The sequence below is a fragment of the Talpa occidentalis genome, unplaced genomic scaffold (genome assembly GCF_014898055.3).
Source record: "Talpa occidentalis isolate TD23 unplaced genomic scaffold, MPIMG_talOcc4v2.1 talOcc4.6, whole genome shotgun sequence".
In the NCBI taxonomy this organism is placed as follows: domain Eukaryota; kingdom Metazoa; phylum Chordata; class Mammalia; order Eulipotyphla; family Talpidae; genus Talpa; species Talpa occidentalis.
Genome location: NW_023604972.1, coordinates 61134929 through 61161800, shown reverse-complemented (window position 1 = coordinate 61161800; position 26872 = coordinate 61134929). Strand labels below are relative to the sequence as shown.

The 26872-nt window shown below is 35.9% G+C and overlaps 1 protein-coding gene across 7 annotated transcripts in view; it reads right to left on the bottom strand.

Annotated features, from left to right (window-relative positions):
* Nucleotides 1-26872, bottom strand: part of PDLIM5 (PDZ and LIM domain 5) — a 237195-nt gene that overhangs the window by 157565 nt on the left and 52758 nt on the right. For all 7 annotated transcript variants that reach the window (XM_037530166.2, XM_037530164.2, XM_037530165.2 and 4 more), the window contains exon 3: nt 673-824. In XM_037530166.2, the coding sequence (XP_037386063.1) occupies nt 673-824 (152 nt within the window). The remainder of the gene's footprint in view (nt 1-672; nt 825-26872) is intronic.

Here is a 26872-nt window from a genome sequence, read left to right as displayed (position 1 = left end):
TTAATAACTCTTAATAAACATAGGGAACCTATTAAAATATAATTCGTGGTTCTTCTAGATATTCTGATTCAGCATGGGAATCAGTATTTTTAACAAGCAATCCAAGTAAACTTCAATATTGGTCAAATTTTAGAACATTCAAAATGCCTGATACAGTATAGTAAAAAATAAGATGATTAGTTGTTTTATAATTAAGGGCAGAATAACTTTAGAATACAGTAAATTCAGAAAATCTGGCCTACAAATGAGTTTACCGAAAAATTATTTTTCTACCTATAGGGAAAACAGGTAAAGGACAGAGCAATAAAGCCAAACCACACCTTAAAAAAATACTCCCTGTACACTACTATCCAAAGGAATAAGGCCAAAAGCTTTTACCCTGTAAGAATTCTAAGCCTGCAATACATAGGGAAATTTCAGGAATTCTTAAATTCTCTAAAACTGTACCTAAAATGATAAGTATATAAATACATGTACTTTTATGAGGCGATAATCCAAAGCTTTAGCCAATTCTCAGGTGATTTTATTACCCAATATAAGAGTCATTGCATTCTTGATGCATATGAAACAATGGTAGTAGAAACTTTCTTAGTTAATACCATGAATCAGACACACAAAAACACGTTCCACAGTGTTGTATTCTCTCTCAGAAATGAACAAATAGCAGCTTACCTTTGCAGAGTCATATTCAAGGAGCCTGTACAACCCTTAATCTTGTTCTGGGCTTCAAGATGAGTCATTCCATGTGCACTTATCCCATCAATACTCAGGACCATATCGCCTATTCTTACATTCGCCTGAGATGCCTTGCCGCCATCTTTTAGCTGTAATAAATGTATTTTATTAGAAGTGTCACACTTTAAAAATAAAGAATAATAAATACAGATGAAGCTGTACTTTCGCTTATGTGAAAATTATATAATTTTATGTGAAATAAAATATTAATATATGTGAAAATATTAATATAGTATTAGACAAAGTAGCAAAAGTCTTCTTAACATGCAAAAATTAAAATTAAGATGACCTCCAGGCTTGTTTTAAGTTATGTGCTTTACAAAAAGATAAAATAATTTTCTGGGACTTCCCCTGGTGGTACAGCTGTTGAGCGCTGGGCTGTGAAATTGCCAGTTCGATGGCCGGTTCGATCCCTGGCCATCGGTTGAGGGTCCCACATGGCACACAGACCTCTCCTGCCGCCCGCTGTTCCCCTCAGCAGTGTACTTCGTCAGTCTGCCTGCTCTGCTCTCCCCTCTGGCTCTGGTGAATTCTCTCACCCTCCTGCGCTTCTGACTGTACCCAGTGCTTGTATAAATAAATAAATAAATCTTTAAAAAAAAAGGAAAAAAAAGATAAAATAATTTTCTGAAAAACATTCCCCTGCTGAGTTCTCTATTTCTTTATCATAACACGTGCTGTATGACTATTATGGATGAGGAAGAAAAGTAGCCAAGGAAACATTAACATTTTAGCAAAAGAAAAGTAACTGAGTAGGGTATTTAATGTTCTTTAAAAAAAATTAATCTCTTTAAACAGCTTTATTTTTGTTTGAGCACATGGAATAATACAGATGAAATATCTACTAAAAAATCCTTCCTGTTAAGTCCAATTCATATCTAGTGATTGGGGGACTGAGTTCTTTTAGATCACAGGCCCAAATATCTTGTACACTGAGTATTTCCTGTTCCAGGCATTTCTTCCCTTTAGAATACAAAATTTAAATCATATAAAATTTACCAACATATCTGTATTGTATGTGTGTATATGTGTATATACATGTATATATACATACTTTTATATGTGACAAAATAGTTTCAAAATTCATAGAAAATTAAAGGGACTGGATTTCAGGATCAAGGAGATAATAATTAAAAGAACTTTATTAATTATATTTTAAAATACTGTATAAGTAGATGTATTTGTTAAAACATGAACACAATGCGTGTGCATATGTCTGGGAATAAAAACAATAACTACATTGAATGATATGCTATATTAAATGATAGACATGAGCTGTCTTTTAATTATTAGTATTTCTCTATTAATTTAAACAAATAAACCATTTGCTAAAATTGAAGTAACATTGGTTTAGAATAATATATGATTTAGAGGTATAGGACCACAACTGTCAGATGTATATTACCACACCACACCCACCACCAAGGCACCCACAGACCTTCACCAAAGTCCACTTTGTCCCCTCCCTACTTTGTTGCCTCCTGACCCTCTGGTAGCCTCAATTCTACAGTCAGGAGTCCATTTGATTTAGATTAGAATTAGAAATAATAATTGTTCATCCACAGAACTAAATTGTAAAAATTGTAAAGGACATTCACGAAGAAAACAGCAATGCTATCACTTTTTTATTGTACATGTTAAAGGATTATTTTAATAATTACAGGAGATAACAGTTCAATAAATCTTAGCTTTTACTTATTCCTTTGAATTCTAATATTAACTTCAGAAATATGGGGCTGTCCTAACTATACCAGATGATTTCAAAAGTCTCTTAAGATCTCCTAAATTTATCTACCTGTGAACTATTTGCTTTAAAGTTTAGATCTAATCCTAAAATAAGAGCTTAATCAAAAAACTTTGCTGGTAGTCTAAAGGACGTCTCTTCCTTTTAAAATAAGCAAATGAACTGAAATCTGAATCCTGATAATGAAAGAGTAAACACAATTCATCTTAGATCTTGTTTTAGCCAAGAGGGACAAGTATAAAGAAAAAAAAAAAAAAACAGAAACAGAACACAGCTAAATTATCTCACCATTTCTTCATATAGGTAGCCTTAAAATAGAAACAATGAAATTTATGGGCATTTTCTCAAAATGTACCTAACATAAGCAACTGAAATACTCCCAGTCTGGTAGTAACAGAAAGATACTGAGCAATGCAGAAAGGAATAATCTAGTCAAGTTCAATGTCAGGAGTACACCAAACTTTTATGATCTCAAGATGTTCAAAACCAACTTCTCAGAGTTATCTTTCAGGATTGCCTTTACTTAACTGACATGTTATCTTGAGATTGGGAAGTACAGGAATCCTAGTCTCCGTGATATTTGAGCTCTTTTTGGGTACCATATCTAGGCAAATTACTAAATTATTGATCCTCCCATTCCTCTCCCACATAAGTCCATACCCTGATCATCTTGGACATTGCTCTTACCTATTGCTTACTACAACAGTTTTCTAAAACCTTCCTTCCTTAAAATTCTCCATATTCTTCTGCCTTTCCTCCATCTTCATATTTCCAAAATAGTGACCCTACTATTGCTTTACACTGGAGAGTCCCACTCATGCCAACTACTTACAACCTTAAATACTGTCTGCTTCTTACAATGCAGCCTTAAATACATGCTATTATTTGTTACCAACCTGTTTCTAACTTCAAAACAAGTTCCAAAAGGTGAGATATCATGTTCTATAATTTGCTCTTCTCTATAAACCTTGAATATCACAGACATTAAAAAATATCCAATTAGACCATGTTAAATAACAATAAATCAGTATAGCAGTTTAATATATTAAATTCTAGAAGAAAATACTTAATTCAACAAGCAAGAAAAATAGATTCTAACCTAAAACTTAGAATATTCAATTAATCCTTAGGCTAAACTAACATAAAGTCAAAAATCAAACTCTATTTCCAATAGAACAAAGTAAATCCATTTTAGCTAGCTAGTGATATAATTCTTTATTAGGCTCTGCAAAGAGAATCACAATTCCTTTGGCAATCTTTTTAACTAATAAGTATTAGGAAGAGCATAATTGCCTTTAGTCTCAATCAAGGCTTTCTCAATTACCAGACATGGAAAGAAATGCTCATTGTTATCTATATGATCTTTCAAATATATTTCAACTGTCAAATGCCATTTTATTTAGTTTTTTGAGCTAAGTAATACTAATCACATTAGGTTTGATATTAACTTTTCTAAAATTTTACCCATCTTAATATTCAACACTCAGGCTTTCTATACTCAGAAGATATATATGAAAGAGCGTGAAGAGCCTGAACTAATGCTGCATGTACAGTAGGAAATGCCCAATGTATAGAAACAAATTTATGACTCATTAAAAGTAGTATGAACATTAATATGAATCCAGAAACCTGTTTAAATGAGGTCAGAGAGTACTCAGTAATAGGTAAATCAGAAAACTACAAGACTTGCCATGCTTTGCATCTCCCATTGTTTACCCCTCCAGCAGAACTGAAGGGGTGGGTCTCCAAAGGTTATACAGAGGTTATATAAGGGTTTGCGAGACTTAAAGTCCAGGAAGTACATGTGGTTCTGACCATGAATACACTATGGTATCTGCCCTCTCTTCTATTGTTTGCTTCCAAATAAAATCTATTCATTGTCAAAATAACTAATTGCTTTATGTGAGGTCAACAGCATCATCTCACTGAATACTCCTATTTGCTTCATTTTATTCCCTGAATCACTTCCTTCAATCCAGGCACTCATTAGAGAGATAAATGTTTCTTTTCCCTTACTTGAGTATGATGTAGGAGTACTATGAACATTTAAGGAAAGACTACAAGGTTAGTCATTATTTGCACAGTTCATTTTTTCCCCTTTGTCTTTCCAAGTCTAAACAGCTTACATTTGTTTAAAGCAGTAATAGCTTTCTGTCATCATTTTATCTTGTACATGTTATATGGCAGCCGTAAGTGTGTGTATGTTTTATAAATGTACAATGTGTAGGAAGGAAGCAGTAGTGGGAGGTCAAGCTCAGTATAAATCAAACTAATAACAAGCAAATGCTTCTCTTTTGATCTTTCAATGAATTTTTAATACAGTTGTCCAGTTTTCCATAAACTTCACTGCAGCTCTATGCTCCCTTAAAAACACTGCTTTGTGGTCCTACTTTTATTGCAAACCTATATGGCTACACATGTTGGGACTACCCCTGAGATCAATTCTTTCAGTGATTCAGAAATGAAGGTAAACCAGGACAACTGTATGTTCTTCAAGAGATTGGTTTCTTTACTGAGTCTCGTCATTAACTTAGATAAGAATGTAATATCAATCAGCTGTGGATTACAAGAAGTTTCCTCATGAAAAGGAAAGTAAAAAGTAAGCAGACAGGACAGGCTCCCTGTGTGAAGGAGACCTGCACTGGGGGTCGGGGAAAACAGGAAGGAGGGAAGACAAAAGAACACATAGCAAGAGGGCACAAGGAGGATACTGGTATAGACAGTGGAACAGCAAGCAAAAACAAACAAGAGGGAATAAAGGATCATGAGGTATCCCGGGTTGGGTAAGCTGAATCCAGGTCTTCTATCTGGATGTGGTGTACAACCACATACACATGCACAAAGTACTAGAAAACTGAAGAGAACCACCATAATCAAGTTATTCTTTGACAAATTGTTGATATAATATAAAATGACTTCAATTAATAACTATAATTTAGAGCCAATTATCTCATAGTAATACTTATGTGTCATTAAATATATTCACTTTATTGTACTCAAATAAATTTGATAGCTAACTTAGCCAAAATTCTTAACCTCCATATAAATGTGTGGTTTCAGCTGTTTTTCTTCAAAAATTTTAACAAAAGAGAAAAGAAGTACTACATCTTTATCAACAGCAATGAAATAAAATATCAATATCTCAAGATAGCAAATACTCAGAAAAGGATCTCAAAATGTATTAAATACAGACTGTAGCCTATTCACAAAAAAAGAATTTATTTGGAATTCAGGAGAAATAGAAATAAACTGTTAGACTAACCACTGAACTCGTAGGGGGAAAAAAGTCAATGAAAGCATTACACAGCTGTCATTTTTAAAAGTCAGATCCATATCGTGGTTTCTCTTCAGAGAGTATAAATCTTTAGCCTTTAAAAGTCAGATACCATTTATGGCAGACAGCATTTTAAATTAATTTAACTGACTAAGATATCTCTCAAATATGAGCATATAATACAGTTGCTATATTGTCACAGGATTTGCAAAGAAAGACAAAATGTTTAGCTATAGTTAGAATTTTCTAATGAAATTTATCATTCCAAATCATAGGGAATTCTCAGGATGCACACAAAAACCTCTCTTTGCCTTCTCTTGGAAATAAGCCAACAGTTACAAAACTCAGAAAATAGGTGTCAGCAAGGGATATGATTTATTGGTAATTTTTGTCTAAGTACATTACAAACGTCATTTTATAATAAAGATCTATAATACAGATATGTTAACTAAGAATAATTTACGCTAGTCAAAATAAATTTACATTGGTAATTATATATAACGAGTAACAAGTAGGAGACAAGTACTTTTTATGAACTGCTACCAAAAGTGCAAGTTTTACACCTTCTGCATATTTTCAACAAATATGTAATGCTTGGAAATGTATGACCCTAACACCATGGGTATGACAGGAATGCCATCAGACTTAGTAAATGTAAAAATGGAACATATAAATATAACAGCTACAATAAGAAACACACAGAAATTTCCCATGTCCAACCATGGGAACTAAACCATGGGAAAATAAAAACTTGTTTTTCTAACAATGCCATTACCAAAATTTGGAGAAATATACTAATAAAATTATATCAATATGATCAATAGGATTTCTTGCGGCAGAGGGAAACAATGTAAAAAGCCTTATTTAAAAAAAAAAAAACCCTAGTTAATCTTTGGTTTTGCTTTAAAATGCATTTTCCAGAGCCTACTATACAATAAAACATTTGAATACAGACAGATGAGCCTATGATTCCAAGTCTCTAAATGTCTGTCTCCTATATACTTCCCACAATACTGTATGTCATGACTTGCCACCCCCAATAAGCATATAAGAATGTATGAGCATTACACCAAAATAAAGAACTCACACAAATCTGTTTCCTACCAATTATGAGTCCACTGAATTACCATTAAACATCACAAATAAACAAAAGCAGCTAGCTATTAAAGTGAACAGAAATAAAGAAGATTAAGGAAGTGCATTTTTTTTTTGAAACATACCCTTTAGGATTTTTATAACATATCTCCATTAGTTTACTATCATTCAAGTGCTGTTTAATCTGCCCTACAATATCATATTCAGTGTTTAATGTTGTTCTATCTTGTACTGTTATATAGTGTTGCAGCAGCCCTGACAAGCCTATAACTGTGACTCAACAACATTTAAAATGCCAATCTCTTGTGTCAATGTCTAAAGTGAATATGCTCCATTAAAATGATTTGGCTTTTTGTGGCTCAGAATGGTGAGCTAAAACTTGCTATCACTGTATCACTTATCAATGACATCTCTGTGTGCATAAATCCGTAAGCTCATGACTCATGTTAACACTATCTGGTTACTGTAACTGTGGGTTTTCTTTTTTGACCTTTGAGTTGAACTGTAATCAATTTTTCCCAAAAGTCAGAGAATACACCTTATATGGTAGCAATGATTAGAATACCTCAAAGTATGTGTCATTATGCCTTGCAAAACCAAACAGAAGTAAGAGGGTAACTATGTCTCTTTATGTAGCAACTGAGTTGACTACTCCAAACACAGGGCTTCTATTAATATTGTTTGTTCTAGTAGTTTAAAATCCTTCTTCATTCATATCATCTTACTCTATCAGTGTCCTAATGAAACAGAAACATGCCTTCCTGAACTGTAATTCACTATTAAGATGCCACATATAATTATATAACACCTTTAATTTTATCCATGTGCTTATTCTTTTAAAAGATTTATTTATGAATACAAGAACTGAGGTACAGGCCAGAGGTCGGGGGTGAGAGGACTCACCAGAGACAGAGTGGGGAACAGAACAGACAGACTGACTGAAATACACTGCAGAGGGGAGCAGCGGGAAAAACAGGAAAGGTCTGCTGTGCCAAGTGAGTCACCTCCCTGGCTAAGGATCAAACTCGTTCTGGAGTGGCTGTGGATAGCTTTATAATGCTGTGACTTTACCCCTTAAGCCACCATGGAGGCCCTAATTTCCTTCATTATGTGTTTAAACCCAGGAGATTAATGTGCTCTGCAGTTATGTGGGAATATAATTCTACCAGAAATGTGAAAAGTATGTAAAAAGAACACATCTCAAAATGTCAAAATCCAAAGGAGCAAAGAATATACAATGGAACACGGACAGTTCAATAAATAGTGCTGGGAAAACTGGACCACTACATGCAAAAAAATGAAACTAGACCACTACCTTTCACCGTGAACAAAAATCAACTCAAAATGGATAAAACTAGACATAAGACCTGACCATAAAATATACAGAATATAGGTAAAACACTACAAGACATACATCGCGATAACATCTTTAAAGACTCATCACCCAAAGCAAAGATAGTCAAGGAAAAGATAAACACCTGGGATTACATCAAACTGAAAAGTTTCTGCACAGCAAAAGATACATTAACCAAAACAGAGAGACACCCCATTGATTGGGAAAAAATCTTTGCACCCCAGTCAACTGATAAGGGACTGATCACAAAGATATACAGAGAACTCACAGGACTCAACAAAAACAAAATAAACAATCCAGTCAAAAAGTGGGCCGAACTTAAAAGACATTTCTCCAAAGAGGAAATGCAAATGGCCAACAGGCATATGAAAAAATGTTCAACATCCCTTATCGTGAGGGAAATGCAAATCAAAACCACATTGAGGGTCTCACCGGTGGCGCAGCAGTTGAGCACTGGGCTGTGAAGCTGCCTGCAGCCTCTGCAGCACCAGTTCCATCCCGGCCGCTGGTGAGGGTCCCACATGGCAAGCAGACCTCTCCTGCGGCAGCGGCTGCTCCCCTCAGCAGTATACTTCATCAGTCTGCCTATTCTGTTCCCCGCTCTGGCTCTGGTGAATTTTCTCACTCTCCGGTGCTTCTGACTGTACCCAGTGCTTGTATAAATAAAAAAATAAATCTTTAAAAAAACACACACACACACACACTGAGATACCACCTTACACAAGGAAGAATGGCACATAGCAAAAAAAAAAAACAAGCAACAACGAATGTTGGCTAGGATGTGGTAAACAAGGAACTCTCCTACACTGCTGGTGGGAGTGCAAACTGGTCCAACCACTATGGAAAGCTGTCTGGAGGTTCCTCAGTCTACTAAAAATGGAGCTACCATATGACCCAGCAATTCCACTCCTAGGGATCCACCCAAAGGACACAAAAACATTAATTCAAAGGAACACCTGTAAATCTGTTTATTGCAGCACTATTTACAATAGGTAAAACCTGGAAACAACCCAAATACCCAAAAATAGATGACTAGATCAAGAAGATGTGGCACAGATACACAATGGAATATTATTCAGCAATCAGAAACAATAAACTCGGGCCTCCTAGTGGCGCAGCGGTTGAACGCTGGGCTGCGAAGATGCCCACAGCCTCTGAACCACCGGTTCAATTCCCAGCTACCGGGCAAGGGTCCCACATGGCGCGCAGACCTCTCCTGCCACCCGCTGCTCCCCTCAGCAGTGTACTTCATCACTCTGCCTGCTCTACTCTCCGCTCTGGCTCTGGTGAATTCTCTCACCTCCTGCACTTCTGATTGTGCCCAGTGCTTGTATAAATAAATAAATCTTTAAAAAAAAAAAATGACCTTGTTCAGGTCATGAAAACTTTAAAAACAAAAAAAAATAAAAACGATGAACTCATGCCATTCGCAACAACGTGGATGGAGCTAGAAGGAATTATGCTCAGTGAAATAAGCCAGAAGGAAAAAGAAAAATATCAGATGGTTTCACTTATAGCAGGAATATATGGGAACCAAATAAGACACCGGTGTAAAAAAAATAATAACAGTACAAAACACAACAAAGCAAAAACAGACAATTATAAAGTAGAGACAAACTGCAGGGAAGGAGGAGGGAGAGGGATCAGAGGAAAGGAGGGAGGAGTTGATGGTACATGGGTGCATTGGTGAAGGAAACTCTACTGGGACTACACCTGAGGGGGGTGGGGGGAAGCAAATATTGTTTAACAATGAACAATGATGTAAAAAAATAAAATTAATTTATGCAAAAAATTTATATAGAATAAAGGTAAAAAAATAAATAAAAATGTCAAAATCATTTCAAAATTAAATGTTAATTACAGAGAAATTAACTTTTTGATGTAGTTCACAGTATAATAATGAGGAAAATGGTAAGAAATGGTGTAGTTATAAAGATTAAAAACAAATTAATCAATCATAGGTAACCTGGGAGCAGATTAACAGTGAAATTCACGCATTTTTAACCCTCCCTCCTCACTAGGTTTTGTTCAATGATTACCTGAATTCCCTAAAACTGTATACAAATTATGTGCAAGTATGCAAGTATTTTCCATTGAGCCAGTCTATAGCTTTCCCAAATTTTCAAAAATGTTAAAAATGATTTAATGAAATCTTAGAACAATCTTTCTTAAAATGTGGTTCCTAAATCACCAATCACTTTTTGACAAAGCAAAAAAAATGATAAGCCCTTCAAAACCTACAAACTAAAAATGTTTTCGAACAACAGCAACAACAAAAAATCCATTCGTATCAAGAAGATTTAAGAATTCTTAAAGCAGGGCCTCCCCGGTGGCGCAGGCTGTTGAGCACAACGCTGTGAAGCTGTCCTCAGCCTCTGCGACGAGGGTTCGATCCCGGCCAGCTGGGGAGAATTCCACATGGGGCGGCAGATCTCTCCTGCCTCTCCCGCTGCTCTCCTCAGCACTGTATTTCAGTCAGTCTGCCTGTTCTGCTCCCCCTCTGTACTGGTGAATCCTCTCACCCTCCTGCACATCTAGCCTGTACCCTGGTTCTTGTATGCATGAATAAATAAATCTTTAAAAAAAAAAAAAGAATTCTTAAAGCAGAATTAATATGCATTAAAAGTGGCACAAAATTCCTAATTTCACATGCTCCAGAAAGTAGTATAGCTTTAAAAAATAGAAACTTCCTTTAAAACTCTTTTAAAATCTTCATGTATAAATCACTAACCTTTACTAAAGGCCTATTCCAATAATATGCAATTTTGAGAAAAGGTATAAAAGGACAGGCGTGGTCCTTTCTCATCTATTGTTCTACACTATTAAACTTATCAAGGGTGTGTACAACTCCCCTTGAAGAGCACCTCACTATCTTGTGGTTAAAGACTAGGCTTTCCCCACTGTCAGTGTGCCATATAGCAATTCTTCGGTAAACAATAATAAAGATAAATTACTGGAAAAACAATTTAAAGAAACAAAATATAAGACCAAATTTATCATCAGATTAAATACACATAAAATTATTTTGTCCACCTACAGAGGTCTCTATATACTTAAGTCTTTATTTCTGTATTTCATATGACTCAAATTGTAATGAGCAGTTTGCTGGTCTACAGACTAAAATGGATATTCCTTCTAGATAGTGACTGTAATATTTATTTTTTTGCACATGGGCTTAAACAAAATACATAATAAACATCTTAATAACTATACTGGAAATTTAAAATATTTAATAAATAAGCTACAATTTAATAAATAACTTGTTTAAATTGTTTTGGCTCTCATGCCACATATAAAGTGGTTAATAATATTGTACACTTATTCTTACATACTTATCTGACCTATTTTTAGAAAATTTTTCTAAAATGGTATACACATTTAAATTTTTGATATATGACCTGACTGCCAACTACAGTATTTGCAGCCATTAATAATTCTGCAAACTGTATATGAAAGTCCGTTAGTCTTGTAACCTTTGATATTACCAAAAAAAAAAAAAAAGAGTGCAATTCTTGCTGTACATTAACAAATAATAATCCTGTGACATTAGGCAAGTCATTTACATATTTGGCCTCATTCTACTTAGTTGTACAAGATACTCAGATCAAATATTCAAGGGTCCCTTTCAACTCTAAACCATAATAAATATAACCACAGAGTTCACAATTTCTCATTAGTCTCAACAGTCATTATAACTAGTAACTAGTACTCACTTAGCCATTACATTTGTGTTATTCTCCAATTACTTCACATAGACTATACGTGGATCACTATTACAAAACATGGCTACTTTTCAAAAAAGCATAAAATCACATCAACATTATGAACTCAAAAGTTTGTGTGTTCTGGATCTAACGATGAGAGAAGAGAATCTAGCTTACCGACATTTTTAATTAATTAGTCGAAGGATAAGATCTTTCTACTGGCAATAGCTGAGTCCTCTGGTATTTAATACTCAGGCATTAATTTATTCATCATACATTTTATGATTACAGATGAACCAGATGCTAAAAACTGTAAGAATGAATTATTAAGCCAGCAGTGGGAGGAGGGAGCAAACATTCTTGAATTACACCATATAAAAATTTCTTGCCAAGTATCTATTATGGACCAGGATATTTTAGGCAGGGTGATAAAGCAATAAACAAAAATCAGGCTGTTGCCCTCAAGGAACTTAAATTCAGTCAGGGGGAAAGAAGTTATCAAGAAATAAACATTCAAACCTGTAATAAAATGTCAGGAAGTGATGAAGTATTACAGAAGAAAAGTAAAGCAGAGAAGACAGAAAGTATCAGGGAACTGCTCTATTAAAGCAGGGCAGTAAGGGAAAACATTCTGCGAAGGTAACATCTGAACAGAGACCAGCTGAAGTAAGAGAAAGAGTCATGCAGATAACTTAGGGCAGGCAGTCCAGGCACAGTGAGAAGCAAGGGTAAAAATACTCTGGGACACTAACAGTAAAAGAAAGGTGTAAAGTTTTCACCACAAAGACTGAAATGACTAATATATTGTACCTAGACATGATGGTTTCTCACAGATAAAGACATTGAATGCTGAAGAATAGGCTGTAGTTTGGAAATGCAAAGAGGGAGAAATGCAAGTTCTAGTCAAAAACTAAAAAGCATGCCAAGGACATAAGGATATGACAATACTACCACTCCCAGGGAATGGAATGGTGAGTGGATAAGGGTGTCTACATTATAGGAAGAAAATGGCACAGAGATTGAAATCCCAGGCTGATAAGCAAATGATCACACACACACACACACACACACACACACACACACACACATGGTCATATATCAGTACATAAGGTGTTGAAAGTGGATGGGAAAGGGAAAGTAATACAGTTGTAATTTTTTAACTGTAAAAGGTATGTGTAATTAATAATATTTACAACATGACCTATCATTGTTGTCTATACACTACACACCAGGCTCGATGCTAGGCACCTTTATGTTTATAAAACCTTCCATTTCTATGAGTAAATGACAAAAGTCAAACAAATGAAAAGTGCCACATTTGCTTTTCTCTCATAGGTTAGTGTTTTGCATTATGAGTTCTTTGATATAAAAAAGTTAAACATTAAAAATATATTTCCAAGGAAATCTATCTGGCAAACCTCTAGTTAACTTAGTTATGATGCTCTACTGGAAATTTTAGCAGGTCATTTCATCAACTTCTAGCAAGGTGGAAAACAGTATAAAATATTAAAATTTTATTTGAATTACAAACTCTTATTTAAGGAACAAAAGCCTCTAACTAGTCCTTGAGTTCTCCAGCTATGCTATTCAACAGCACAGACATAAGCTAGAGACTAAAGTGTTGACAAGGTAATGTTTAATAGCACAGAAACACTGAAGTGAAAAACATATTCCTTGCAACAGATATTTTAATCACAGGCACACTTGGACTAGAAACTGTTCTGACAACATCTATAGAGTACAACCATAAATTTTTACTAAGAATTTTCTAAAGAGTTAATGATTCAAAAGTAAAGATATTTCCAAATAAGTGTGGTTTTTGTTTTGTTGTTTGGAAGACACAAGGATAAAGGAGATTTAACAGGCATTTTGCCCAAAGTTATTTCTAAACCAAAACATTTTCTTCTGAAGCAATGAAAGACACAAAACATATAAAACTCTTAGATATACCCCCGTCCTAACTGAAGTGCATTTTTCATATTTATTTTCTTCAGTACAAAATCTAAAATTATATGCAGATATATAATTTAATGGATGAAATCCCTTTTCTTATCATTTGTTACACTCCGTAATCATAAAAAAAATCAGTTACATAAGCTCCATTTTATCAGAACTGATATACTTGTGTACAGCAATCTTGTAACGGACTTGAGTATATATATATCGATTTGTAGAGGTGAAAAAACAGGATGAGAAGAGTAGTATGCTGGGCTGCAAAGAAAAGAATAAAAGCACTACGGTGATAATACCTGATGGGGTATCCAAATATCATCTCAATTAAAAAAAATGTTTTTAAAGTTCTTTACTTACTTGAAGATGTGCAAAATATACAGTTAAAACTATAAGCCAGTATTTAAATTAAAAATAAAAAATTCGGACCTCCCCTGATGGCACAGGTGGTTGAGTGCCACATTGTGAAGCTGTCCGCAGCCTCTGCAGCGCTAGTTCAATCCCGGCCAGCCGGAAAGGGTCCCACATGGCGCAGCAGACCTCTCCTGTCTCACCCGCTGCTCCCCTCAGCAGCGTATTTCATCAGTCTGCCTGTTCTGTTCCCCACTCTGACTCTAGTGAATTCTCTCACCTTCCTGCACATCTGGCCTGTACGCTGATTCTTGTATAAATAAATAAATCTTAAAAAAAAAAAATCAAAAATCCAAATTCTATTGAATGTAGGTTTACCAAGAAGTCCAAAAAAAAAAAAAAAAGAAAGAAAGAAAATCAGGAGCCTTTAGAAAGGGTATTACAAGCCATTTAGGCAATAGTGTAATAAGTTCCTACTTTTTCAACTTTAATCGTCTTTGGCTGAATTAAAAGAAAAAAAAAGAGCACTACCCATATTAGGAAAAACATTAGTCCCAATCTATAGTGTATGTTTAGGTCTTAATTAGGAAAATTATGTGTAATTTAATACCAGAGAAACAACCACAGTCAGAATAGCAAAAGATCCCGAAGTTACATCACACCAGGAATTACTTACTAAAACTGATTGTATGACATAAAATAAATATAAAAGTGTATGCTATAAAATGAAATATGAGTTTCAATCTAGCTAGAGCTCAGAGTATTTGGATTTATATTATTAAAATAAATAAGCTTAATTCAAAAGACAGTCCTAAATGGAAGAAACAAGACTGTAGGAGGCTTCCAAGGTCAGTCACAATTTTGATTTCTCAGAGTATTGAAAATGATCTCTATATAGAACAATTATATTGTCCCATAAAGATGTAGTAGAAGCACCCTAAAAAGGGGAAAAAATATGTGGTAAAAGCCAAACGCAACAAATGTCCTAATCATTCAGCATGTGATAAATACAAAAATTCATGTCAAATAACTAAATGTTAGACAGTTAATACCACAATATACGGTCAATATCACTATCCACTACTGTATGGTATAGGATAAGATGGAACAGAGACTTTTTGTGGCAAACAAAATGCACAATATATTCTGATGTTGACTTATAATGCTGTAAACCTGAAACCTATATAATGTTACAACCTGATATTAATTCAGTAAACCTTGTTTTTAAATAAAATAAAAAGTACTATCATCAGATATTGAGTGGTTTAACTGGTATAAAACAGTTTCTTCTGATGGCCAAGTGATAGAGAGCTAGGAGAAAAAACTTGGCAGATCTCTAAAATAAATTCATATATGACCTAGACAATATTATTATCATTGTATCATGTGAAGCTGTACCATCAAAAATATCTTTCTCTTATATGATGAAAAGTAATATAAAGCATTAACATTTGGAGAGAAGTCAGTGAAAAACACCCACATTGTGCAATTATAAATCCTACTAGCAAAAGAGAGGTTAAGGATTCCTCTTGTAGCAATAATTTAAATATTAAATTAATATTTAAGCAAGTTATTTTCAAAGCTTTAAGCAAGTTATTTTTAAAGCTAAGTACACCTGTCACTGAACTCCTCTGTCATCAGCTTGTTCAGCTGTTCAAAACAAAAAAGAGGGGAGCAGTTTAGACTATATAATCTAAGATGTCTTGCCACACTGACAATGTATCTTTCTGTGCCTATTTTTTTCCATGAGGATATGGATAATAATTTAATAAATAACTGACATCTACTATTGCCAGTCTTGAAAACAGAGTCACTATAATAATCTTCTGTTAGCTGATATAAAAAACAGTAAAAATTGTCAAAATGGCAAACTAGAAAAGAAGAACCTCACCATGTGCCAATCCTGCAAAATATTTGGCTAGCACCTACAAGGTGGTAACACCCACAAAAGTATTTATTTTTTTTAACGTGTTGCCTGGTATAGGCTTGATGCTAATAATTAAGTGAAAGGAGAGTTAGATGTTTTACAAACATTAACTCATTTAACCTCACCAAAACAATGCAGTAAGTACTAGCATCCTAATTGATTAATGAGGAAACTAAGGCAGAGTAATTTAAGTTACTAATCTAAGGTCATGAGCTAAGAGATCACAGGACTGGGACTAGAACCGGGGAAGTGTGATTCCAAAGTTATCATGTGACACCAGCTGGGCTGCCCTCCCAACCAGCACCTCCTGAGATAACACATTGCATGCTCCAGTCAAATGCACATGTTTTATTCTTGCAAGAAACTGTTTATTCCCTAAACCCCATTTATCTGTTCCTCCTACTTAGATAAACTAGACTGAATAAAGCAGGAAGGAAATCTCTCTCCCTGAAAGCTTAACTCTAAATTTCTACAGTAATTAACTCTCTGAGCCTCATTTAACTCCCAGGAAGGACATATACATCCTACCACATCATACAAGTTAAAAAAAATTCCTCATTTATAAATACTAAACATCTACAGCTTTGAACAGAGGAAACAGAAGAAGAGGAAGGAGAGAAGAGTATAAGAAATAGGGAAGAGGATGCTGTAGGGAGGGAGAGAAAGAAAGTGACAAAAAAGGACAGCCTCCTTTTCCCAAAATCAAATCTTGGCAGTTTTCCTACTGAAATATCTTACTCCAAAATCCAATTTATAGACACATCTGGGGAAAAGTCAGTTTGCCCAATTTCTACCTGACAAAACGAGCAATTGTCCTATTCCCTCCCGACATCTTTATTTGGGTAAGGATATTCCCTGGCATGTTCTTGGTGAACCAATGAAAGCAACTTCTGTCTGAGGAGACTGATGGAGGAGGAGTAAGACCAGCTCACATATGACTGATAAAGGAAATAATACAGAAAACCCTTCTCAAAGTATCTGTTGTGATGATCAGTTGTTTCTAAATCTCTACTCTGTTTCAGACCAATGCTTTAGCAAAAATAAAACACAGCAACAAATTCTCCAACTATCAGAAAAATAAATCTTTTAAAATGCAGTCCCAAAATTTTTATTATTAGATTATTAGATTCAACAGACATAAAACTAGCCAAGTACTATAAAAATTTGTAAACACTTGCTCTCAATCTCTGAACTATGTAGCCTCAAGCTGACCAATTCTAAGGACAACAACACTTGAGCAGCACAGAATTAGGACATCACTAACAACTTTTTCATATCCTAAATATCTGAAAACGCATTAAAAAATTCAGAAAATTATTTTTAATTATCAGAAGGATTATCAGAAGGGATTAGAAAACTAAGTATTATAAGCAACTTTTATAATCTTCTTTATACTCTGTATTTTAAAAATAACAATAAATAAAAAGTTTGAAAACAGGTAACATTTCAGCTGCAATAGTTTATGTTATGACACTTAAAGGCCTGAATGCCCAAAACATCTTTTCTGCCCTTTTTTTGCTTCTTTTTTGTTCCCCTCCCCCTCCTTACCAGTAAACCTCTCAGTGTGAAAAGAACAATGCATGCATAATTTCTATAGAATACCTTGAGGTTGGATACTATGATTATAGATAACCTAGCTTGAAAAAGCTCCGCAAATTTTTACTGTGATTCCACATGTCCCTTTGGCTGAGAATTAATGAACGAATTCACAGATGTTAAAATACACAACTTTTCAAAAAGACTTAAGGAGATATTAGATGCTCGGAAAGCTGCTTTTGCTGACAGTAACTTATTCAGAAAAAATTATGCTTTGAATAGTCACCACTGCTAAAGTAATACTACTTTTAAAGTCTCAGTTTTGTACAAGGTTTTATATTAAGAGTTTGTTGCATAAAAAAAATTTAAAAGCTCCTAAAACATGCAAAAAATAAGTAAGCATTAAGATTATTTTCACTTACCAGAGTTAAACTGTAAGGAGTATGTTGCCAAGGGATGGAGAAGACACTTTTTATACATTATTATAATTTTTATACATAATTAACTGTTAAGCAGGTGGCAATATATATTTAAATTACAAGTGTGTACATACACTTTTTGATGCAATAATTCTACCTCTGGGTCTCCCTGGTGGCACAGGAGGTTGAGTGCAGTGCTGTGAAGCTGTCCACAGCCTCTGCAGTGCCAGTTCGATCCCCGCCGGCCTCAGAGTGACCCACATGGCAAGCAGACCTCTCCTGTCTCGCACATTGCTCTCCTCAGCAGTGTGTTTCGTCATTCTGCCTGTTCTGTTCCCCCCTCTTTCTATGGTGAATCCTCTCACCCTCCCCCCCATCTGGCCTGTATCCCAGTTCTTGTATAAATAAAAATAAATCTTTAAAAAAGAAATAATTCCACCTCTGGGAATTTTTCCTACAAAATACCTTCACACACAGATGAAATCATACAACAAAAGTCCTGCTATAATGCATCATATTTGTCCCCCCCCCCAAAAAAAAAAAAAAACAATGTGAAATGCAAAATCCTTATGGGAAAATATGGTTAAGAGGGCTAAAGATTTACTTTGGGGCTTATTTTGAAAAAGACTGAAGTTTGCTGGTAAAAGTAGGCTGCAACTTGGGAGTTGGCTATTGTGACAGGATGTAAGGAGGGTTATCTGAAATTAGATGGATGAGGTAGCTCGTATCTGATGAATGTGCTTGAGGTGTGTGTATTCTGAATATTCCTAAGCAGCTCACTTCAGTTGGGTGCAATTTTTTAAGCTGACCTAATGTTTCTCCCAGTCTAAACCACATGTAAGCAAATGCAAATTCACATTACACTCACGTCATTCTTTGATATATCAATCATGTTGAACAGATTCTTATTTTCAAAACAGACAGGATGTAACACTATATACAAAAGCTATTAAGTTATGGGACATCTGCACAGTGAAATTACAATTGTAAAAAAAATAATTATTTGACAATCACACCTCAGTAAAACTGAAAAAAAAAATATGAGGAAGCTTTCAAGTGATAACATCTGTATGTGCCACAGATAAAAGGCAGTCATTGCTGAGATAACGCATAAATACTGCCATTTCTACGAAAAAAGGAGAATAAATTCACATCTGTCACTAAATACACAAAAATTTCTGAAACAATACTCAATTAACCAACCAGTTACTGATGTGGAAGCTGGGCAGCTGTAAACAGAGTAAGAGACTACTAATTTGATCTGAACAGAGCAAAGATAACAGAATATTTATTATATATTTATTATATTTATTATACATTTATATATTTATTATATATATTTATTATACATTTTCTTTTTGAACCTTATAGATGTATTATTTATTCAGTAAATATTAAACAAAGGAGTGAATATTTACTCAAAAGGGGGAAAGCAAGATAACAACTACTTCCCTCCTCTTTAATAATTTCATAGCCTGTAACTGAATAAAGAGTTTTGGTCACAACAGTAGCAAAAGATAGTAATTTACATGATTCTTGCCTGTAAGGAATGTCTTCTTAGAAACAACTTCACTTTTTCCAGAAAGATGTATTAAAAAAGTGTATTTTTATTAATATTTAGTCTAACACTTCATAACTACCAAATGAAATTATTTTTATACCGTTCACGTACTCATTCACAGGAGACGTCCTTTTACATACTAGCCCAACTCTGAAGAATTTCACAAAATAATTAGCAATAAAAACCTATGGGCAAAGTTTCTCATTCTAGTATTTGTATCATTAACAGCTTTGCACCTATTGTTTGGCTGTTTGTTAGATGAGAATAAAATATCAGACAGTTAAGTTATAATTATAAAGTCACATAATAAAGTAAAAAAACAGCTTTGATGAAAAACTTGTGAAGAAGTCCACACATTAAGGATTGAAGAATGTAAAACCTCAAAAATCTTTGTTATTCAAAGCTCATTTCTCCTGCTTTGGTCTCCTCTTCCTAGTCCTACAATGGAGCATGCACATATGTATTCAGTCTGTACATATCCATTAAATGTCAAGGCAGCAACAGGAAATGTGCGATACAGCAGTGAACAAGAAAAGAGCAAGCTCTTCCTTTGTAATATTAATACAGAAATTAGCCTGACTAATTTAAAATTTACAGTACGCAAATACAATTCCTATAAATACACTCACTGCCTCTTTAAAATGCAAGTAACTACGAAAATAGATAAAATTGATATTTCACCTATTACAGTGGTCAAACTCATAAAGTCCGGGAATGAGTTTCAAAATGAGATCAGTTGGCAGTGGTAGACCTATAGTGACCACACTGATGGGAGAAATCCTATACCCTCAAAATATTAACAAAAATGTAAAACAATGGTACTTCATTAAAAGTAAATTAATTGATTTAAAAAAAAGAGACAGATCAGAATATGTGTGAAGACCCAAAGCTGGGATTATTCATTAACAAGCAAACTATATGAAATGTTAAAGAAATATGTGAAAACACAGAAGAATCTGTAAAAAATATTTAATTTTCATCTTTAGTTATGATCAAAATACTTTTAAAATCATTCCTGGGGGTCCCCAAATTTTAAATGTACCACTGAAACAGTGATGAATAAATGTAACACTATACTCGCTGCAGTTACTATACAAATATGCTTGCTTTTTTAAATCACACACTTTAGATTTTAATACTTAGCCCTGACCCCAAAGCCCAGACCACTTCACTTTCACATTACTGCCTAAACATCTAGATTTAGCTAAGCAGTGGCAAAATAACCCTTTTAATTCTCCAAGAAAGAGTGTCCAAGAACAGATAAAACAATGTAGTTTTAAATGTTAAGACTCACTTAAAGCATACGGCTAACACATTTGGTCTGAGAGCATAACGTGCTAGTAGCTAACAGTGGTCCACAATCTGTGATTTTAACTGGAGCTTTGTGTATAAGATACCCACTATTATAAGGGGGTTGTAATTGTATGGGGAATATAAAAATAAAATTAAAAAAAAAAAAAGAAAAAGTTAAAGATATCTATTTAAATAATACCTAAAATAAACTTTAAAAAAAGGATACACACTATTCTCTGTTGCTGTAACATACAATTAACACAGAACATTGCTATTTTATTAAGTTAAGCTATTTTGTAACATCTACATAAATCTTTTGATGCAATGTAGACCAGACAGACCATATTACAAGTAAGTGCTAAGCAAATTTAAGATGTTTTATACCTTTCCTCTCTAGTAAGACCATCAAGACAGTCTCAAAAATATAATTTAACAAATGAGCATAATTTGCCTCTCCAAAATTGGCTGTGTATCAGAAAATCAGTAACCATATTTCTATGACGATCCCATCATACTATATGTAGCACAAAGGATGCAAGTTGACCTACTTTTTTTACCTCTACTAGGATATTGATATTAGAAGCCTGAATTATTATTTCCAGCCTTAAAATGAAAGGTAGTAATTACTATTAAGATAAATTTATCTTCTCACCTGTAAAGTACTAAGCAAAAAGATATTAACAGTAAATACATTATTAGGACTTGCCCTCATAATGCTCAACACCCTAACTAGAAACATAAAAAAAAAAAAAAATCACAAAAAAAGATTTAATTCAATTAAATCCATCAACAATTCTTTCCTGTAAGACAAATAATACATATGATAAACAATCATACATAAAGACGAATTTGAAAAACCCTATTAATAAAATATAGTCTTAATGTTTGAATCATAACTCAATCATTTGGTATGAACTTGAAAGTGTCACACATATTAAGAATAAATCTTGAGGGCCTTCCTGAAGGCACAAGGGTTTGAACAGAGCACTATGAGGCAATCCACAGCCTCTGTAGCACAAATTCGATCCTGGGCCGGCCAGGGAGCTACCCACACAGCGCAGTGGACCTCTCCTGTCTTGCCTGCTCCTCCCCTCAGCAGTGTATTTCAGTCAGTCTGCCTGTTCTGTTCCCCACTCTATCTCTGGTGAATCCTCCCACCCTCCCGCAACTCTGGCCAGTACCCCAGTTCTTGGAAGCATAGATAAATCTTCAAAAATAAATAAATAAATAAATCTTGAAATCAGGAAAATGCAAAGCTTAAAGCCTTTTTACTTAACATCATCAATAAAAACTTACAGAGGACTATACTATAATAGGATATTTAATTTTAGATATACCTGGAACTAAATGAATTTGGAAGCTACCATCAATTTACGCTCTAGTTTTTAGGATTAAGTCACTGAAGTTGGAAGTGAGTAAACAGTTGGATTCTCCTTCATTAGGTCAAATGTGCATCTGGCAACTCATCAACCCAGACATTTTCTGGGCATCAGGATGCTGACCAAAGCAGTCCCAAAATAATTCAAGTTACTGCATTAGTGTTGTTCAAGCTGCAAAAATTAAAACATTTACCCAGAGTTTACTTGGAAAAAAACTTGTACTGCTTTGATAAAAAAAAAAAAAAGGTCCTGGTGGAATCCATCCAGGTGCCACAGTGACAGAAAAATGGACTTCAACCCAGAAGAACTTTGAAGCAAAGTCCCAGCAACGGAACTCCTCCAGGCTGCACATACATGGAGCTACCAAGGTACAGGGTCCAGACGGAAAGTGCTTCAGGGTGAGGTCCCAGCACAACCCCAGGCCCCATGAGGCACCAGCTGCTATGCTCATCATCCAGCAAGCACTGAGAATGGAGGGAAAGGAGGACACACATAACGAAGTCCCAACTACACCAGAGCATAACTGAAAGAAAACAATTAAGAGAAGGAAAAACAAAAATGGCAAGTAAGTCCTCAGGGCAACAACACACCAGAGAGAGAGAAAAAACCTCCAGAACCAAACCACAAACAAATGGAAGAGATTCTCTTCTTATCAGATTCAAAGTTCAAAATTACCATAATTATGAAAATCAAATAATTAGAATAATACAAAGAAAAAATTAGAAAGAATTCACAAATATGCAATAAAACTCAGAAAAGCAGATGACTGCTAAGAGAAACAAACAACGGATAGAAGAGTGAAACTGAAACTTTTAAATAAGAAAGTGACAGAATTGTAGGGTATAAATCTATCAATAAAAGAGATGAAAAATTCTGGATAAAGCCATGGAAGCAGAACAGACCAAATGGATGATCAAATCAGTGAAATCCAAGAAACAAATGTGGAATGAATGAAGGCAGAAAAAGAAATGCAAAAGAGAATAAAATTAAGAAACACTTTGAAAATTATCTGACACTGTGAGAAAAGGAAATACAAAAATCATAACAATCCCAGAAGGAGAGAGAAGGGTACTGAAAAATTATTTAAAGTAATAATGAACACACAATGGAATACTGCTCAGCAACCATAAAAAGATAAATTCATGCCATTTACAACAACATGGATGAAGCTGGAAGGGTTGATGTTAAGTGAAAAAATGAGGAGAATGATAAAAACCAAGCAAAGATTAAAAGACAAACTTTAAAACCAACTCTTGAAAACTGACCATTGATCTTTGGCATTCAAAGTGGATGGGGGATTTTCAAGGAGAGGGCGGAGCAACATGGCGGCGAGGAGACGCTGCGAGTAAGATCTCCCATTAAAAAAAGTTAATAGGGAGGAAAAGCGGCAGGTCCCAGTGAGAACTGGGACACGGAAGATAAACGGACGACTCCAGCAAACTGCCCGAAGAAGAAAGTGGCCATAAAAGAGGACTAGAAGGGAGGGAAGCGCAGAACCCTGCTCCCCTCCCCCGCCCACAGAGGCTGCACTCTCCGACCCGCAGAGAGGAGGAAAACAACAAACCAAAATGGCCAACAAGAACAAACTATGCATCAAGCTGGGCTGTGAGTGGAAAGGAACTATTGCAGCCACCACACCCCGTGAACGGGAGCTGAGGCGAACCCTGCAGGATCCGCCGCGGCGGTGAGCGAACGGCTCCGGGCGCCATTAGAGAAGAACAAAGACCCCGGGAGACGCGCACACAACCCGGGCTGCCAGTAAGCCTGCGCGGGAAAGCGGCACGCTTGGCACGCTTGAAAAGAAAACGCGGACCGGGATCCCGGCTGCCCAGGTCCCCGCGCCTGCGACCTAGGCTTGCGGGGAGACGACCTAGGCTTGCGGGGAGACGCGCGGAGGTCCTCACTGAGGTGAAGGTCCCTCCCTGAGTAAGCAGGAACCAGGCGCCCAGGCACGGGAGCGGGTGCAAAAGGCGCCATTCCCGCGCCACTGAACTGGGCTACAGCCCGCGTCCTGGAACTGAGGGCTTTGAACTGAGACCCGGGGCACGAAAATTCGGGGCGTGGGTTCTCCACGACGGTGGGGCACAAGGCAGACACAGCACCCCAAAGCTGTTGAGGTGTACCCTACCATTCCCGCTCTGTTCCCTGTCCCACGGGGTGGGGGGAGGCGAAAAACAGCCCCCCAAGGACAATAGGAGAGATCTCTGGCGCCACCTAGCGACCGGGAAAAAAAGTCACTAACACCCCATAAAACAGGAAATTTCTTAAGACTGCTTGAAAAGGGCAGAAGGCTTCTGCAGGACCCAGTGGCCAGCCGGGAAGTTATTCCACACCAGGCCCCTTCCGACCAGCAGTCTGAGCCCACAGAGGGAGCAGGCACCCACGTCCGGGGCAGACCGGGGGCGCAGAAGAGTGTGCCTGAAACCGGAGGCGCAGGGACTGCATCCCGCTTCGCCATTTGAGAACAGGGACATTTCTTCAGTAAAAACTGCCTAAAACCAGCAGAAAGCTCCCCCAGAAGACAGAGATGGCTCCTGGAAGAGCCAGAGGGTAGCGGAGAAGTTCACCCAAGATGTCAGTCAGTCCGAGCAACATAGTGTCCCAACACATACGACAAATTAGAAAACAGACAGTAGGGAGTAGAAGAACCACACGCAACCTAACAACTCCTCAGGAAAGAAGCACACCACAAAAAGAAAACCACTCCCCAGATTGCAACGACAGCAACTTGGAAGAACTTCTGAGCCTTCCAGAAAAAGAATTTAAAATTGCCATGATTAAAAAAGTGATAGATCAGAAGAAGGAAATTAAGTCCCTAAAGAGGGAAGTAAGAGAAATGCAGGAGATCAAAGAATTAATGGAGGAACTAAAGAACCCTGGGAAAAGCAATGAAAGCAGAATAGATGAAATGGAAGAACGAATAAGTAATCTTGAAGACACAGAAATAAATAGAACCAAAACAGAAAAGGAAAGAGAAGTACGAAGGAAAAAGAATGAAGAAAGACTTCGGGAACTATCTGACTCCATGAGGAAAGGAAATATAAGAGTTATAGGAATTCCAGAAGGAGAGGAGAGAGATGTAGGAACAGAGAAAATATTCATGGATATAATTGAAGAGAACTTCCCAAATGCGAAGAAGGAGCTGAAAATTGATATACAAGAAGCAAGAAGAACACCAAACTTCCACGACGAAAGGAAAAACACAGCAAGACACATAATAGTAAAGCTCCCAAGAATCCAGGACAAGGAAAAAATAATGAAGCTGACAAGAGGGAAGAAACAGATAACATTCAAAGGAAAACCAATCAGGCTGACATCAGACTTCTCTGAAGAAACACTACAGGCAAGGAGAGAGTGGAGGGACATAGTCAACAGACTCCAAGAAAACAGATGCCAACCAAGAATACTCTATCCCGCAAAGCTCTCTTTCCTCCATGAAGAAAGAATATGGACCTTCCCAGACAAAGAGAAACTCCGGAATTTCATTGCGACTAAACCCCCACTCCAAAAAATACTACAAGGAATCCTAAAGCCAGAACCTCAGAGGGACGAATAACAACGAAAGAAGACCAAAAAAAAAAAGTTATTAAAAGAATAAATAAATAAAATCAAAGGAAAGACAAACATAATGGCAAATACAGATGCTAACATATCAATATTAACTCTAAATGTAAATGGACTAAACTCTTCAATAAAAAGACACAGAGTTGCAGCCTGGATTAAGAAACAAAACCCAACCTTTTGCTGTCTCCAGGAAACACATTTAGCTACAAAAGATAAAAATAGGCTCAAAGTCAAAGGATGGAAAACAATCCTACAAGCAAATGGGCCAAAAAAGAAAGCAGGAACAGCTATACTTATATCAGATAAAACAGACTTCAAACTCAAAAAATAAAAAGAGACCCAATGGTCACTACATTATGATTAAGGGGACAATACTTCAAGAAGAAATAACACTCATTAACATATACTCACCAAACGAAAGAGCACCAAAATATATCAGACAACTGTTGTCCTCTCTGAAAACAGACATCAGAGAAAACACATATGTAGTGGGAGACTTCAACACACCACTATCAACAATGGATAGAACAACAAGACAAATAATAAGTAAAGAAACTAAAGCTCTAAATAAGGACCTAGAGCATTTGGGCTTAACAGACATCTATAGAACACTAAACCCAAAAAAAACGGAGTACACATTTTTCTCAAGCGCACACGGATCATTCTCCAGGATCGATCACATACTGGGGCACAAGACAAACATCAACAGATACACCAAGATTGAAATCATACCAACCATCTTTTCTGACCACGAAGGCATCAAACTAGAAATAAATCATAAAAAGAAGGCAAGGAACTATCCTACCTCATGGAGATTAAAAGCAACACTACTGGAAGACCACTGGACTAACGAGGAGATCAAAGAAGAAATTAAAAAATTCTTTGAATTGAATGACAAGGAGGACACCAATATCCTAAATGTATGGGATGCAGCAAAAGCAGTAATAAGAGGAAAATATATAGCAATAGAAGCTCACATCAAAAAA